We start from the raw sequence: 12,917 nt of genomic DNA, 5'->3' as shown, positions 1-12,917 counted from the left end.
GTATATATCTTGTTGTTACATGAAAGGGCAGGGAAGCAGAGGAGGCCATCCCCAAATAAAAACAGAAACCCCCAAAACTTCGTAGACACAGACTCCGTTTGTTCTTTCCCAGGATCCCCCCGCTTACAGATGTGATGTTGGTGATATTAACAAAAGGGATGATTATAGAAATACATGACAAGAATTCTTCCAGGTAGAATGGGCTAACGTGGGAGGACCAGCAATAACTCCGTCTAAGGCGATTTTTTTCTTTATTTCGTTTAGAGGACACGAGTGATCAAACCCGTGGCAACGGTTCTGCCACCCTCACGGATGTTGAATCGTTGGCCAGCCTCGGCAGCAATGGGGTGAAGGGTCTTGCAAATCATCTCGACGTTGTCACCAGGCATAGCCTTCTTGTCTTGGTCTTCTCCAGGCCAGCTGAAAGATGCGGCTTCGTCTGTGGAAGGGAATACAGGTTAGTGATGATCTACTTAGCAAATAGCGAAATTCTGGGTTACATACCAGCAGTACGGATGAACATTTGGGGGCGGTACTTGTGGGTGAAACCGTTGGAACGACCACCCTCAGCCTCGGTCAGGACGTAGAGGGAGACCATGAAGTCGGTGTGAGCCTTGGTAGATCCGGGAGCAGCAACAACCATGCCACGCTTCAAGTCTTCACGCTTGATACCTCGGAGAAGGAGACCGGAGTTGTCACCAGCTCGAGATTCGTCGCAGGACTTCTTGAAGGTCTCGATATCGGTGACCTTGGTCTTGATAGGGGTCGTAGAACCACCAACAATTTCGACGTCGGAATCCTTCTTGAGAATACCACGCTCAACACGGCCGGAGACAACGGTACCACGACCAGAGATAGAGAACACTTCCTCAATGGACATGAGAAAAGGCTTATCAGTGGCGCGCTCTGGGGTGGGGATCCAGGTGTCGACGGCGTTCAATAGCTCGTCAATCTTCTCGACACCCAGCTCAGGTCGACGGGACTCGAGGGCACAGAGAGCAGAGCCAAAGATGATGGGGGTCTCCTCTCCCTCGAAACCGTAGTGGCTGAGGAGTTCACGCATTTCTAGTTCGACAAGCTCCAACATCTCTGGGTCCTCAACGGCATCGACCTTGTTAACGAAAACGACGAGCTTCTGGACACCGACCTGGCGGGCAAGGAGCAAATGTTCTCTGGTCTGAGGCCTAGACTGGTGTTAGAAATATCAAATTCTTTCATCCGTGTGGGCGGGCACTCAATTACATTTGACCGTCAGAAGCTGCGACAACGACAACAGCTCCGTCCATGCTGGCAGCACCAGTAATCATGTTTTTGATGTAATCAGCGTGACCGGGACAGTCGACGTGAGCATAGTGTCTTTTTTCGGTCTGGTATTCGATGTGAGCGGAGGAGATGGTGATACCACGCTTTCGCTCCTCGGGGGCCTTGTCAATGGATCCGTAGTCAAGGAAGTTGGCGAATCCCTTCTCGGCCTGGCGCTTGGTAATAGCGGCGGTCAAAGTGGTCTATAAAGATAGTCAGTTTCCGTCTATCTTGGCTGGCTATTATTCCATCCTCTCTAGAGGTCTCGAGGTAAATGTCGAACCTTTCCGTGATCAACATGTCCAATGGTACCTGTACCACTCGTCAGATTTCAGTCCACCAAGGTCAATTGGATCAGACCAAATGAGCAGCACTTACCAATGTTGACATGGGGCTTGTTACGCTCGAAAGCAGCAGCCATTCCTCGGACAGACATCCTGTTGTGAGAGAAGACATACTGCATTGGGTTGACGGCGGACGGCCGCTGGGCGGCGTACTTGCCGGTCCTTAGCAGCACATTGAGAGATCTCTGAAAGGTAGACATTGTGAATCCTCTCCACGATGGGGAAATGCGATATCAAAAGACAAGTTGCTGCTCTGCTCACTTCTATCGCTGAACCTTGATGTCGTTCGCGAGCAAAAAATCTGAAGCTCAAAAAAGTTTTTGTTGGTGTCAGGAACATGCTTAGTCACTGTCACGTGATATATACCTTGCTTGCTGGAGCTTTTGCAGGGAAGCAGAAGAAAACGAGAGATCTAGAGATCGAGGAAGACAGTAAGGATAAGATAGCTAGAGACTAGAAGGCGCAAGAGAATGGTAGACGGTGGGTAGTGAACTGCTGTTAGATCTGGTTCGTTGTCGAAGCTGTGGAAGCCCCAGGTGTCTAAGTTTTGATATAGTACATCAGTCTGTATTCGTTAGACTGTAGAGGCACATAGGTAGATGAGCCGTCGGCCAAAGATAGAATAATAGTACACGATAGGCAGATTGAAACTCATCACGCCGCAGCCTTCTTCTTATCTAGAACGTATTCCATGTGCTCCATGATTTTGCCTCTTCTTGGTTTCACCTCCGTAACCCCGATCTCAAACAGCTTATTTTCAATGGCAGCCAACACCCGTTGTGCCTCATCCGGTGTAGCTCTTCTCTTTCTTTTCTTCTTTGTCAGGATCAACGACACCCTCTTGCCCTTGGACAAGAAGGTCTCCAGCTGGTCCAGCCGGTGCTGAAGGTCATGAGGGTCAATCGCCCAGTTCAGCTCTATCTGCTTTATCTGAACAGCCGTCGACTTAGGCTTGCTCTCCTTCCCCCTTGCCTTTGCCTTTAAACTCGCGCTATAATCCGACTTGTCGACAATCTTGCATACCGGAGCCTGGTCTTCTGATCCTGCTCGAACTTGTACCAAGAAGTTTCGGGACCGGTCGAATGATGCTAACGCAGATTTGAGCGACATTGGCTCCCCTAATTGTCCATTCTCTTGAACCACTCGGACTATCGCACTCCGTATCTCTTCGTCTTTTGGTAATGATGATCGAGAGGCGGCAGAGGCAGCCGAAGTAGCTGGGGGAGGAGGATAATGAGGTCGTTGCGAGAATTGAGAAATAGGGGTCGCCCGGTAGTATCTTAATTGTCGTGTAGGGAGGGCATGTCGCTGTCTCGAAACTTGGGCAGCTGTCTGTGATTCGATTGAGGAGATGAAGGTGCGACGCAGAGCCTGCGCAGCGGAAAACAGAGGCCGTAAACAGGCCATTGTCCTCCAACAGGTACTTCCAAGATAAGGGGAAACGGCTTTATATCTGCTCTTTATAGCACTGTCTGCCTCGAGCGGCCTTTGTAGTCAGTCTTCTTTTCAGACTCTGCTTCGTCTTCGTCTCGTGACGTTGATGTTGCCCAGGTGGTTGAACGCCTTGAAAGGACAAAAAGTAACAGCCGCGGGCGGAGCCAAGAATTACACCTTCTTGGCATCCCGGGATCTTATTTTAACTCGACGACAGAGGACAGCAAAAAGTATGGAAATTTCTTTGATTTGATATCAGTTTAGGGGGTTCAGGAGGCAAATCGTTAAGAAAAAAAAAAAATAAAAAATCATCCCGTCGCTGTTACAAGCTGTTTATTCCCTTGCAAAAGACGAAAGGTGTTGAAGTCGACTGGACCTCACCTTCGTTTCGACCCTTCCCTGGTCCATCTCGGCATCTTCTCTCTTTGCGCGCTCAGCAGTTTGCATGTCCGGAGCCTTTGGAGGCAGATCTCACCGTGCAACTTCGTCCACCATAGATTCCGACCCGAGTTTACACCGGAGAGCCTCTTCTGTCTCCAAACCAACCGATCACGGCCTTGATATCGAGAATATCCCGCTGGAACAGATGAAGGGTTCTCCCACCATAGCTCCGATGACACAAAGCCAGAGGTCGAGATACCTGAAAACAGGTGGAATCATTGCGCTCATACTATTCATAATATACGTCCTCGCCCCTTCATCACGGACGCCGAATCTCCCTCCTCCCGGGCCAGATTCAACGACGAAATGTACAAAGCCCTACGATTCCTCTAAGCCTCTCATCCAATATGTCTTGATGATTGATGCCGGTAGTACGGGATCAAGAATCCATGTCTACCGCTTCAATAACTGTGGTCCAACTCCAGCACTGGAAAATGAGGAGTTCAAGATGACCGAGACGAAGGAGGGCGGCTCTGGTCTCAGCTCATACCGTGAGGATGCTGAGGGTGCGGCCAAGAGTCTCGACCCGTTGATGGAGGTTGCCATGAAGACTGTCCCAGAAGAATATAGATCTTGTTCGCCTATTGCCGTCAAGGCTACTGCTGGTTTGCGAATGCTAGGCAAAGACATGAGTGACAATATTCTTAAGGCCGTCAGAACTCGGTTGGAGACTGTCTACCCATTCCCGGTTGTCTCGGAGGCCCAAGGCGGTGTCGAGATTATGGAAGGCAAGGATGAGGGTGTTTATGCCTGGATTACAACCAATTACTTGCTTGGAAACATCGGTTCTCCAGAAGAGATCCCAACCGCTGCCATATTTGATCTGGGAGGCGGTTCTACTCAGATTGTTTTCCAGCCAACTTATAATGGCAAAGGACCAGACGGTCTTCCAGAGAAAATGCCAGAAGGCGACCACAAGTACTCCCTCAAATTTGGTGGCAGAGAGTTTATTCTCTACCAGCACTCCCACCTTGGATACGGTTTGATGGCCGCTAGGTCCGCTATTCACCGTTACCTCATCGAGACCAAGCATGAACTTAGCCCTAATGACAAAGGCTGGCTCAAACAGAAGGTGGTGAACCCATGTATTGTTCCGGGGATGTCTCGCAATGTCAGCATTGATCTAGGAGATAATCATGCCCTGGGGAAGGAAGTTGAGGTACTCATGGTTGGCCCCAAGGAATCTTCAGCTGCCCAGTGCCGAAACCTCGCGGAGAAGATTCTCAAGAAGGACGCAACTTGCAACCTTGCCCCATGTTCTTTCAATGGAATCCACCAGCCCTCCCTTCGCAAGACTTTTGCTAAAGAGGACGTCTTTATTTTCTCTTACTTCTACGACCGCACCTCTCCCCTCGGAATGCCCGATTCATTCACTCTCCATGACCTTCACGAACTGACTTCAATTGTCTGCGGCGGCGAGGATAGCTGGGGTGTTTTCCAATCCAACAGCAGCGCTATGAAAGAGCTAAGCGACCGCCCAGAATACTGTTTGGACCTTAACTTCATGCTCGCCCTCCTGCACACCGGATATGAGATGCCTCTGCAAAGAGAAGTCAAGACGGCGAAGAAGATTGACGGAAACGAACTCGGATGGTGCCTGGGTGCAAGGTAAGTAAACGTATCTCTTAATATATGTCCAAATTCGTATTAATACTAACTTCACAAATAGTCTCCCCCTCCTCAGCAAGAACTCCGGGTGGGAATGCCGTATTAAGCAGATTTCTTAAATGACGAGAAAGAATTAGATTTTAGACCTCGTCTTTCGTTGTCACAAGATTTTTATAAATATCACCTTTTAATGAAAGCACCTGAAACCGAAAAAAAAATAATTGGATGATCATTAAGTTGTGATGTTATGATGCGCAAGGGAATATATTCTTGAAGAGTTTCCTGCCCTCCCCAGATTTATACCTTTTCTCTCTCATCTGGGAGCTACGCGGGTGCTTATTGGTTTTTATGTCCACTTTCTTATATCGTTACCCTTTTTATTTTTGAGCGGCGGTACGATTGGCTTTACCATTAGCTAGAATGTCAATTTTTTTTTTTTTTTTTTTTTTTTTTTCATTCTCTTTCTGATACGACCAAAATCCGCCTCCATTAATTGTCTGAGTTGAACGTAAGCAGATTTGCTGGATCCAAGCAGTATTACTGTTTGCCAGGCGAAAATCCTTGAATCTATCTGTCGTGAATATTACACGGAAATAATCGAAGAGTGGACTCGTGGAGTATAAATAACGTTAGAATGGCGTTTCATTGATGGCAATGGAAATCAGATCAAGACCCTAGATCTTCGATGCTCGGCTTTTGCAGGTCGGGTTTCTTTCCCATAAGTTTGCCGATAACGTTTTTCTCTTCTTTTGGGTCTATACTCTCAGGACTATCGCTGTCTGCATCACTATGTTCATCACTTTCTTCTCCTTTTTCTTGAAGCACACCTAAACCAAGATTCTACCGCGATAGTTAGCTATAAATGCTTATCATCTCCGTCGCCGGGGGTTGGGGCGGTATCTTACCATTTCAATAAGCTGACCCTGTCCCTCATCTTCGTTGTCCACCTCAAGAGTCATTGACTTTCCGGCAGCGATTTCTCGTTCCAGGTCTTCATTCGCCGCCTTTAGAGATGGTAAAAAACTTGCAAGTCTTGCACGCAGGGCTGAGTTGTTTGGAAGACTGGCAAACGGTCTCGAAGGTATAGAAGGGCTAGGCTGATCATCCATTTGTTCATCATCGTCAGACTTTTCTTCATCTGAGCTTTCTCCAGCTTGAGAATCCAAATCCGAATCAACAGAAGATCCAGACGAGGATGTTGGCTCCGAATCTGTCGATTCCTGTGATGGACATTTGGAGACTTCTTTGCTTGTTGGGTTTGCTCCTGGATCGCCAGAGACACTGTTTATGCCATCCAACTGGCCTTTATCGTGGAGAGTCAATGACTCAGACACTTTCCTCGACTCTTTCGAAGAAGACACGGTCTGATCACGGCTTATTTTCTGCCACTTAGATGGAGACTGATGCGAAGAGGACATTTTGATAGATTAAATCGCAGTGGATAAGATTATGGACAGCAAGTAAGAGTGCCCTGCATCAGTACAATATTTTGGGATATACTAGAATAGAGATATAGTTCTCTCCCTATCCTGAAATACTGCAGTGCTCCTATCTCATTCTTCCGTTGTATAGATATCGTGGTAATAGAATATGTTCCAGCAGAAGCCCTTCTAAACCTTAACCTTTGAGATAGGAAATTAAAAAGTGTGAAAGAAGCGTAAATATATCACTGCTCTAGAAAACAAACACAGCTCAAGGGGGTATAAATGATAGTTGTAGTCCCTTTTATAGTCTCGACCGTCATATATCAGATTTTCTCCAAGAGAGAGTTAAAGTTTGAATAATATAATGATACCACGTGACATCACGTGTCAATCATCCAAAAAAAAAAAGAAAGAAAGAAAAAAGAAAAAAGAACGACAAACAAAATAAAAACAACAAAAATCAAGTCAAGGAGCTTGAAAGCGACAATAATGCGTCAGTAACAGTTAGCCAGCGATGTTGACTCGCGAGAAAGATCTCAGAGTTTGTGGGGGCCGCCGGTCCAGTTTCGAATGCGTTTCGTCCTTTGCGGATGGGCTCCAGCCAGACCCTGAGAAAGCCGCTGACGGGCCGAGCTCCAGCCTGGTTGGGCAAGTGATACACTCTCTGTGGGCCAATGATGATACGGCGGTTATCATGCAAGTTGTGCGCATCAAGCAGAGGTGGCCAGGAACTCGAAGACCCTGTCGATGAATGCCCAGCTGAGAGAGCTGTTGGCCATGATTCGTCTGATGCTTGCTTTGTCGAATAGCATCAAGGTTGGTACATGAAGATGCGTTTCAGGTCTTTGACCGTGCTGCATTTCCCTGGCCTCTTTAATGGTACAGACAGGGGTTCGGTTCTTCCTATTGATGTCTCTGAAAGGTGATATGCCACACCCTTAAGCGCTTCATTCAGAGTACTGGCTCTTTGCCGTTTCTTATATGAAGACATGTGTTCCTGAGACTTTGGTCTTTTCTTGTCTATCAGTACCCCCGAAGCGCCAGCCACCCAAGAAGTCCTCTATCCAACATGGCCATTCAACCTCCCAAGTCTACCGCCTTGGAACCGGTTACTGAAGACGAAGTTCAGGCCCTCAACCCAACTCGAAAAACACTTCATCAGAACATTATAGGCAAACTGAGACCCTTGCCTTTTCAGTACCGATGGGCCGTATGGCATGAGAAGCACTCTGAGTCTACCAACTACGGTGATAGGTTATACCCCTTGCACGACGATGTCGCCGATATTGCGACCTTTTATCGGATATACAACAATTATCCGTGGGGAAAGATCAAAGTCCGCGACACTGTGCATATTTTTCGCCGTGAGACGAAACCCGTCTGGGAGGACCCTCAAAACTTGAAGGGAGGGTGCTGGACTTTTCGAGTTCCTAAGTCAAAGAGCCAGGCATTCTTCCATGAAGTAGCCATTCTTTGTATGGCAAATGAGTTCCAGGCCGCAGTGCAGTCCGGTATGTTCTACAGCCATACATCACACAATCCTGCCTGCTAACAATCATGTAGAGCGTGATCATGTTCTTGGAGTCTCGACATCTGCTAGATTTAACTCTAATTTGATATCCATATGGAATAAACAAGGATATAACCCAAAAGCCATCAAGGCACTAGAGGAGGTTATACTACAACGTCTGTCACCCGAACTTCGTCCAACCGCCGAAAAGTCTTACTTCTACAAACGCCATGATGAACATGATGGGTACCAGGCTGCAGTTGAAGCAGCACTTGGCTCTACTACTGACCGGAGTAATACGTTGGAATAAGCAGCAAGCTTATCTGAAGTTTTTTTTGCCAGGGAGAAGGGGTGAAGTAGTTGCTATTTGTGCTTCTCTTTCTTTTCACACTTTATGAATTACTCTAGCGCCCTTCTGCTTTCTGTTTTGCTGCATATATGGAGTTCAGGGATAATGAATTTGCTCGTTTAAATACTCCTAAGATATCCATGTTTCACCTGTTCATTACTAGCCTACTATGCGGGCTCCAATACAATCATATCAAAACTCCGTGGAAATGCAACTGGTGGTACAAATCTTGGGCCCAAGGTAGCATAGGTGTTTGGCACTTAACGACTTGCGTCCCGACGCCTACTCCTCCTGTCCTCTCTATCGACGCTGGCTCCTCGAGGCTCCTTCTCTGCGGCTCCCGGGATATACCGATCAATATCAGGCAGTCGGTCTCTGTCTCTATCCCTATCCCTTTCACGGTCGCGGTCCCTCTCCCTGTCCCTCTCCCTGTCCCTCTCACGTTCCCTATCTCTGTCTCGACCTCTGTCCCGATCACGCTCCCTGTCTCTATCTCGCGACTTGTCTCTGTCTCTGTCTCGATCTCGATCTCTTTCTCGATCTCGGTCTCTATCCCTGTCTCTATCTCGTGACCTGTCCCTGTCTCTGTCTCGATCTCGATCTCTTTCTCTGTCTCGGTCTCTATCCCTGTCACGCTCACGATCACGGTCTCTTTCCCTATCTCTGTCTGGTGACCTGGCTCTCCGTTTTGGTGACCGACTCCGCGTTGAAGTTGGAGGAACATACCGGTCAATATCACCTCCAGCGTTTCTAGACGTTGACCTGACCCGGCGGCTTCGGGATCTTGACCGTTCCCTTTCCCGGTACCTTCGCTGGGTAGTTGATCGAGATCTTGACCGAGACAGGGACTTGGATCTTCGTGCTGGCCTATGGGATGCTGCTCTTGAGCGAGATCTTGAACGGGCACTGGGGCGATAACTGCGATATTCGCCTCTGCTCTCACGTTCCCGGTCCCGGTCCCGTTCCCTTTCCCTATCCCTTCCTCTTTCTCGATCCCTGTCCCTATCACGGTCACGATCTCGTTCCCTATCTCGATCGTAAGGCCGGTATTTATTCATGTCGTCTATAACTCTACTCCGGCTCCGAGTCCTGCTCCGACGTCGAGACCTAGCACGAACAGAGCGGTCGTCCCGGTCTCGTCTGTCTCGTTCTCCAGGCCGGTATACATCAAAATCACGAGGCCGCCTTTCTGGCTCTCTCCTATATGAGTCGGCATCTCGATATCTGTCATCATGCCTTGAAGATCTCCTCGCTCTAGTTCTGCTTCCGGACCTGCTGCAGTCACGCCGGCGACTATGGCTACGACGACTTTCGCGGTCTTCTGTCCTTGATCGGACAGGGTCTTGTGAAGGAAGGGCCGATTCCGTTTTTGGCTTGGAAGAAGTACTTCGAGTGGTGGTATTAGCAGGCTGTAAAACTTGGCCATTCTCCAGGGCTTCGGCCTGCTCAAAGTCGAACTCCGGCTTTTGTCGAGACTTAGCAGCAAGCTCCTTTCCTTCCTTTAGCAGCAGCTCAAGGGCTGCATCTTCCAGCGCTTTCTCATCCACAGGGGGAGCTGGAGTCTTGTGCGCTCTGGATGTATCTCGTGGTGTACCACTCCCGTCTCTTTCGCGGTCGAGATCTGATCGTCTACTTCTGTCTCTGTCATAGTCACGCTCCCGTTCTTGTTCTCGTTCCCGGTAGCGTTCTTTCTCCTCTCGCCTTCTTCGTTCATACCGCTCCTCCCGCTCTCGTTCTCGCCGTTCTTCTCGCAGCCTATCTTCCTCGCGCTGCTTTTCCCTTTCCGCCCGCCGCTTTTGCTCTCGTTCCTCTCGTCGTTTCCGGTCTTCTTCCTCCCTTTGCTTTCGTAACTCACGTTGCCGCCGTTTTTCTTCTGCTTCAGCTTTCTTTCTTTCTTCCTCCGCTTTCCTTTCAATCTCTAGTTCTTTCTGTCTAATTTTCTCACGCTCATCTCTCTTAGCTTGAACCTGCTTCTCGTACTCTGCATCTGTGGTAAGTCCCTTGGCTATTTCGGCATCTGCTGCTTCCTGGCCAATATCTTGAGCGCGAATTTTGCGTAAAGAGACTAGAATCTCATCAATATGGTTGGATATTATGGCGTCGACTGTTTCTTCTATCCCTGAATGTAGGTCACTGCGGTCAACGGCTCCAGAGATTAGAGTAGCAGCCTTCCCTCTCTCGCGGGATAGTAAGGACGGGTCACGTTCGATTTCCGACTCGGCCATTTCAATTAACGACGCTGTAAATGAGTTCTTAGCATCCTGTAGAGCAGATATATTAGCACAGAGTGGCGAGCAACGTAGGAATTCTGGCACAACTCACGCTATCATTGAATTTGGCCCAAACTTCTTTCCGGACAGCATCAAAGCCCCCTTTCTTCTTAAAAGAATATAACAGATTTTCTATCGTAGTCCGCTGGGCCGTGGAAATGGGCAGCTCCGACAGCTTGAATTTTTTGCGCCGGAGACTCTCCATGCTGGACCCAACGCGCTTCACACCAGCTCCTTCGGTCTCTGTTTCCGCCATATTGAGCTGACGCGCCTAAAGCCACGGTATTATGCTATAACGCTCGCAGCAGCCCCAGCACATTATCGTCACAGAGCAGCGCTGGCACATCGGTTGGCCTCCATGTTCCACTTCCATCAGGTCACTTTTCTTCCCACTTCATGCCCAATAAGGTTGGAACTCCATCCTGCCCGCCCTGAAGGAGTCTTGCGGATAAACGTAAGCCCGCATCCGCGGCGGATGGACTGGACCCGACGCTCGTCAAATCAAGACCTCCCAAAAGCAAATCCGACGACTTCAAGCAATCGAAGCGGCAGAGATCGAACACATATTGGCATTTCTCTCCCCAGGGATGCTCTATTGACAGCTTACGGTTGAGAGCAGAGCACTCGCGTGTTTTTTCCGGCCTGCTTGTTGCGTGGACAAGTTTCCCAGCCGCTCACCCGTGATTCCGCAGCCACATTCGACACGACCCATCATCATGCCAGTCCACAAAGTGCTCTTCTGGAGCGGCTTTGGTTAGTGATATCTTTCTCTTTATCCGTTATATGCCTCAGCTGCCCTGTACCTGTTGGGTTCATCTCTACCCGCAGGCCAATGGCTCTCTAAGACCGCACAGTCTGGCGCATGTTACTGCACGTTATCTAACGTCTGATTCTTTTGTAGGCGTTGCCGTCCGACTATGGCAGCTTGGAATTGAAATGCGCCCATTCTTCAACAAGGAATCCCTATGGGTTTACCCTTTATTTGCAACTGTTGGTGGAAGCTTCGGATACTGGTTAGAAGGCGTGGAGGGTCGACAATTGAAAATGCTTGCCGAGAGAAAACGAATACTCCTTGAGAAGAGACAGAGAAGAGCCGAGAGGGATGCAGCTGATACCGTCGGACTCGGCCAGGCCGAACAAGGAGGAATTCTGGCCAGTACTTCTTGAGGAGAGAACACTGGTTTCGATACATTCGCTGGGCGAGCGGTTCCAGGGCCAACAGTATAGAAATACGGATATATCAAGTGGTTGAAAATGGGGTTGCTCAGTCTCGCTTTTTAGAAGAGAACTAGAATGGGAGACCATTAAAAATTGTACTTATAACGTGATTCCTTGTTTATTTCTCTCAATATGAACCCCAAGGAATCCCATGAAAAGACCATTCATTTAGTTACCATGTACAAGACTCCATCTTTCAGAAGACTATAAACACAAACCTGCATTGAGATAATCCCGACGAATATTACCAGCTATCCTCATTTTTTGCTCAGATCAATGGCCTTGAGGATTCCTCTGATGGATCGATTTGTGAAAGACTTGCGTCGACTTTGGTGCTTTAGTAAGAGGTCAACGACCTCCGGACTCGGTCGTTGATGGGCAATTGTTTCTAAAATCTGCTTCCGCTCTTCTTCCGTGGCCCCTGTCACAGATATGCTTCGCGGAAGGTCAAAGGTCCATGTCTTTCTAGTTCCCCAGTTCAAAATTTCCCCTGCTAAGCGGCAGCACCCTTCAGGGCAAATACATTCCATGAACTTCAGTTCGAGGTTGGAAATAAGGAGGTGTTGACGAAGAAACGTCAAGGTCCGGCCAAATAGATAGTCTTGCATGCTCTTAATGTCTTGGGCATGGGGGAGTATGGGAGTTATATTTCGATCAATAAGCCCACAGCCAGCGGTATATGTCCTGGCCCCGAGTATAGAAGCTCTGTACTTCAACAGATTCTTTGCCATTTTGCCCGTTTTTTTGCCGCCTTGTTTGTCCTGCCGTTTCAAGGCAATGCTTCCTGCAAGCAAATCATCGCAAAACGGACCACTGAGGTACTGGAAATCCCGGTGATGAAAGATTACTTCAATGCTGTGCATATGCCTTAGATGATCCCTTACACGGGGATATTCATTCGAAATATCCAAAAGAACGTCGGGATGTAGGATTGAAAAAGTATTCTCACGATAGAATATTAGGCAGGCTTCTTCGTACACCTTCTTGCAGACAAGAAGAATTGCCATATTTGGGGGC

General features: G+C 48.4%; 8 protein-coding genes across 8 annotated transcripts; 2 read left to right on the top strand and 6 right to left on the bottom strand.

The window, feature by feature from the left end:
* Positions 1-260: 260 nt before the first annotated feature.
* TERG_05194 (elongation factor Tu, mitochondrial) lies at positions 261-1,846 on the bottom strand (the record flags this gene model as incomplete). Its single annotated transcript, XM_003234550.1, has 5 exons — positions 261-439; positions 505-1,184; positions 1,243-1,505; positions 1,586-1,614; positions 1,681-1,846. The coding sequence occupies 5 exons, from the start codon at positions 1,844-1,846 to the stop codon at positions 261-263; spliced, it is 1,317 nt and encodes a 438-aa protein (XP_003234598.1).
* Positions 1,847-2,300: 454 nt separating this feature from the next.
* TERG_05193 (translation initiation factor IF-3) lies at positions 2,301-3,198 on the bottom strand (the record flags this gene model as incomplete). The annotated part of the gene is made up of 1 exon (XM_003234549.2): positions 2,301-3,198. Exon 1 carries the CDS (start codon positions 3,051-3,053, stop codon positions 2,301-2,303), a length of 753 nt encoding a protein of 250 aa, XP_003234597.1. The 5' UTR covers positions 3,054-3,198.
* Positions 3,199-3,343: 145 nt separating this feature from the next.
* TERG_12244 (uncharacterized protein) lies at positions 3,344-5,386 on the bottom strand. The gene has a single exon (XM_047751231.1). The coding sequence runs from the start codon at positions 4,552-4,554 to the stop codon at positions 4,138-4,140; it is 417 nt and encodes a 138-aa protein (XP_047606523.1). The 5' UTR covers positions 4,555-5,386; the 3' UTR covers positions 3,344-4,137.
* Positions 5,387-5,581: 195 nt separating this feature from the next.
* TERG_05191 (uncharacterized protein) lies at positions 5,582-6,986 on the bottom strand. The gene has a single exon (XM_047748389.1). The coding sequence runs from the start codon at positions 6,545-6,547 to the stop codon at positions 5,999-6,001; it is 549 nt and encodes a 182-aa protein (XP_047604370.1). The 5' UTR covers positions 6,548-6,986; the 3' UTR covers positions 5,582-5,998.
* Positions 6,987-7,037: 51 nt separating this feature from the next.
* Positions 7,038-8,373, top strand: TERG_05190 (uncharacterized protein; the record flags this gene model as incomplete). Its single annotated transcript, XM_003234546.2, has 2 exons — positions 7,038-8,064; positions 8,117-8,373. Exons 1-2 carry the CDS (start codon positions 7,623-7,625, stop codon positions 8,371-8,373), a joined length of 699 nt encoding a protein of 232 aa, XP_003234594.1. The 5' UTR covers positions 7,038-7,622.
* A 299-nt stretch (positions 8,374-8,672) lies between these two features.
* TERG_05189 (uncharacterized protein) lies at positions 8,673-11,053 on the bottom strand (the record flags this gene model as incomplete). The annotated part of the gene is made up of 2 exons (XM_003234545.1): positions 10,735-11,053; positions 8,673-10,673 (listed from the first exon to the last, which is right to left on the bottom strand). The coding sequence occupies exons 1-2, from the start codon at positions 10,936-10,938 to the stop codon at positions 8,673-8,675; spliced, it is 2,205 nt and encodes a 734-aa protein (XP_003234593.1). The 5' UTR covers positions 10,939-11,053.
* A 345-nt stretch (positions 11,054-11,398) lies between these two features.
* TERG_05188 (uncharacterized protein) lies at positions 11,399-11,849 on the top strand (the record flags this gene model as incomplete). The annotated part of the gene is made up of 2 exons (XM_003234544.1): positions 11,399-11,435; positions 11,584-11,849. The coding sequence occupies 2 exons, from the start codon at positions 11,399-11,401 to the stop codon at positions 11,847-11,849; spliced, it is 303 nt and encodes a 100-aa protein (XP_003234592.1).
* A 308-nt stretch (positions 11,850-12,157) lies between these two features.
* On the bottom strand, positions 12,158-12,907 carry TERG_05187 (uncharacterized protein; the record flags this gene model as incomplete). Its single annotated transcript, XM_003234543.2, has 1 exon — positions 12,158-12,907. The coding sequence occupies one exon, from the start codon at positions 12,905-12,907 to the stop codon at positions 12,158-12,160; it is 750 nt and encodes a 249-aa protein (XP_003234591.2).
* Between the last annotated feature and the right edge of the window lie 10 nt (positions 12,908-12,917).

The sequence above is a fragment of the Trichophyton rubrum genome, assembly GCF_000151425.1.
Source record: "Trichophyton rubrum CBS 118892 genomic scaffold supercont2.5, whole genome shotgun sequence".
Lineage (NCBI taxonomy): Eukaryota > Fungi > Ascomycota > Eurotiomycetes > Onygenales > Arthrodermataceae > Trichophyton > Trichophyton rubrum.
Note: the sequence above shows the minus strand (reverse complement) of the source record. Positions and strands in the feature narration are given on the sequence as shown.

Bases quoted from the DNA above. Each gene is read 5' to 3' on its own strand.
- TERG_12244 (XM_047751231.1), bottom strand. From the start codon at position 4,554: ATGCTTGGTCTCGATGAGGTAACGGTGAATAGCGGACCTAGCGGCCAT.
- TERG_05191 (XM_047748389.1), bottom strand. From the start codon at position 6,547: ATGTCCTCTTCGCATCAGTCTCCATCTAAGTGGCAGAAAATAAGCCGT.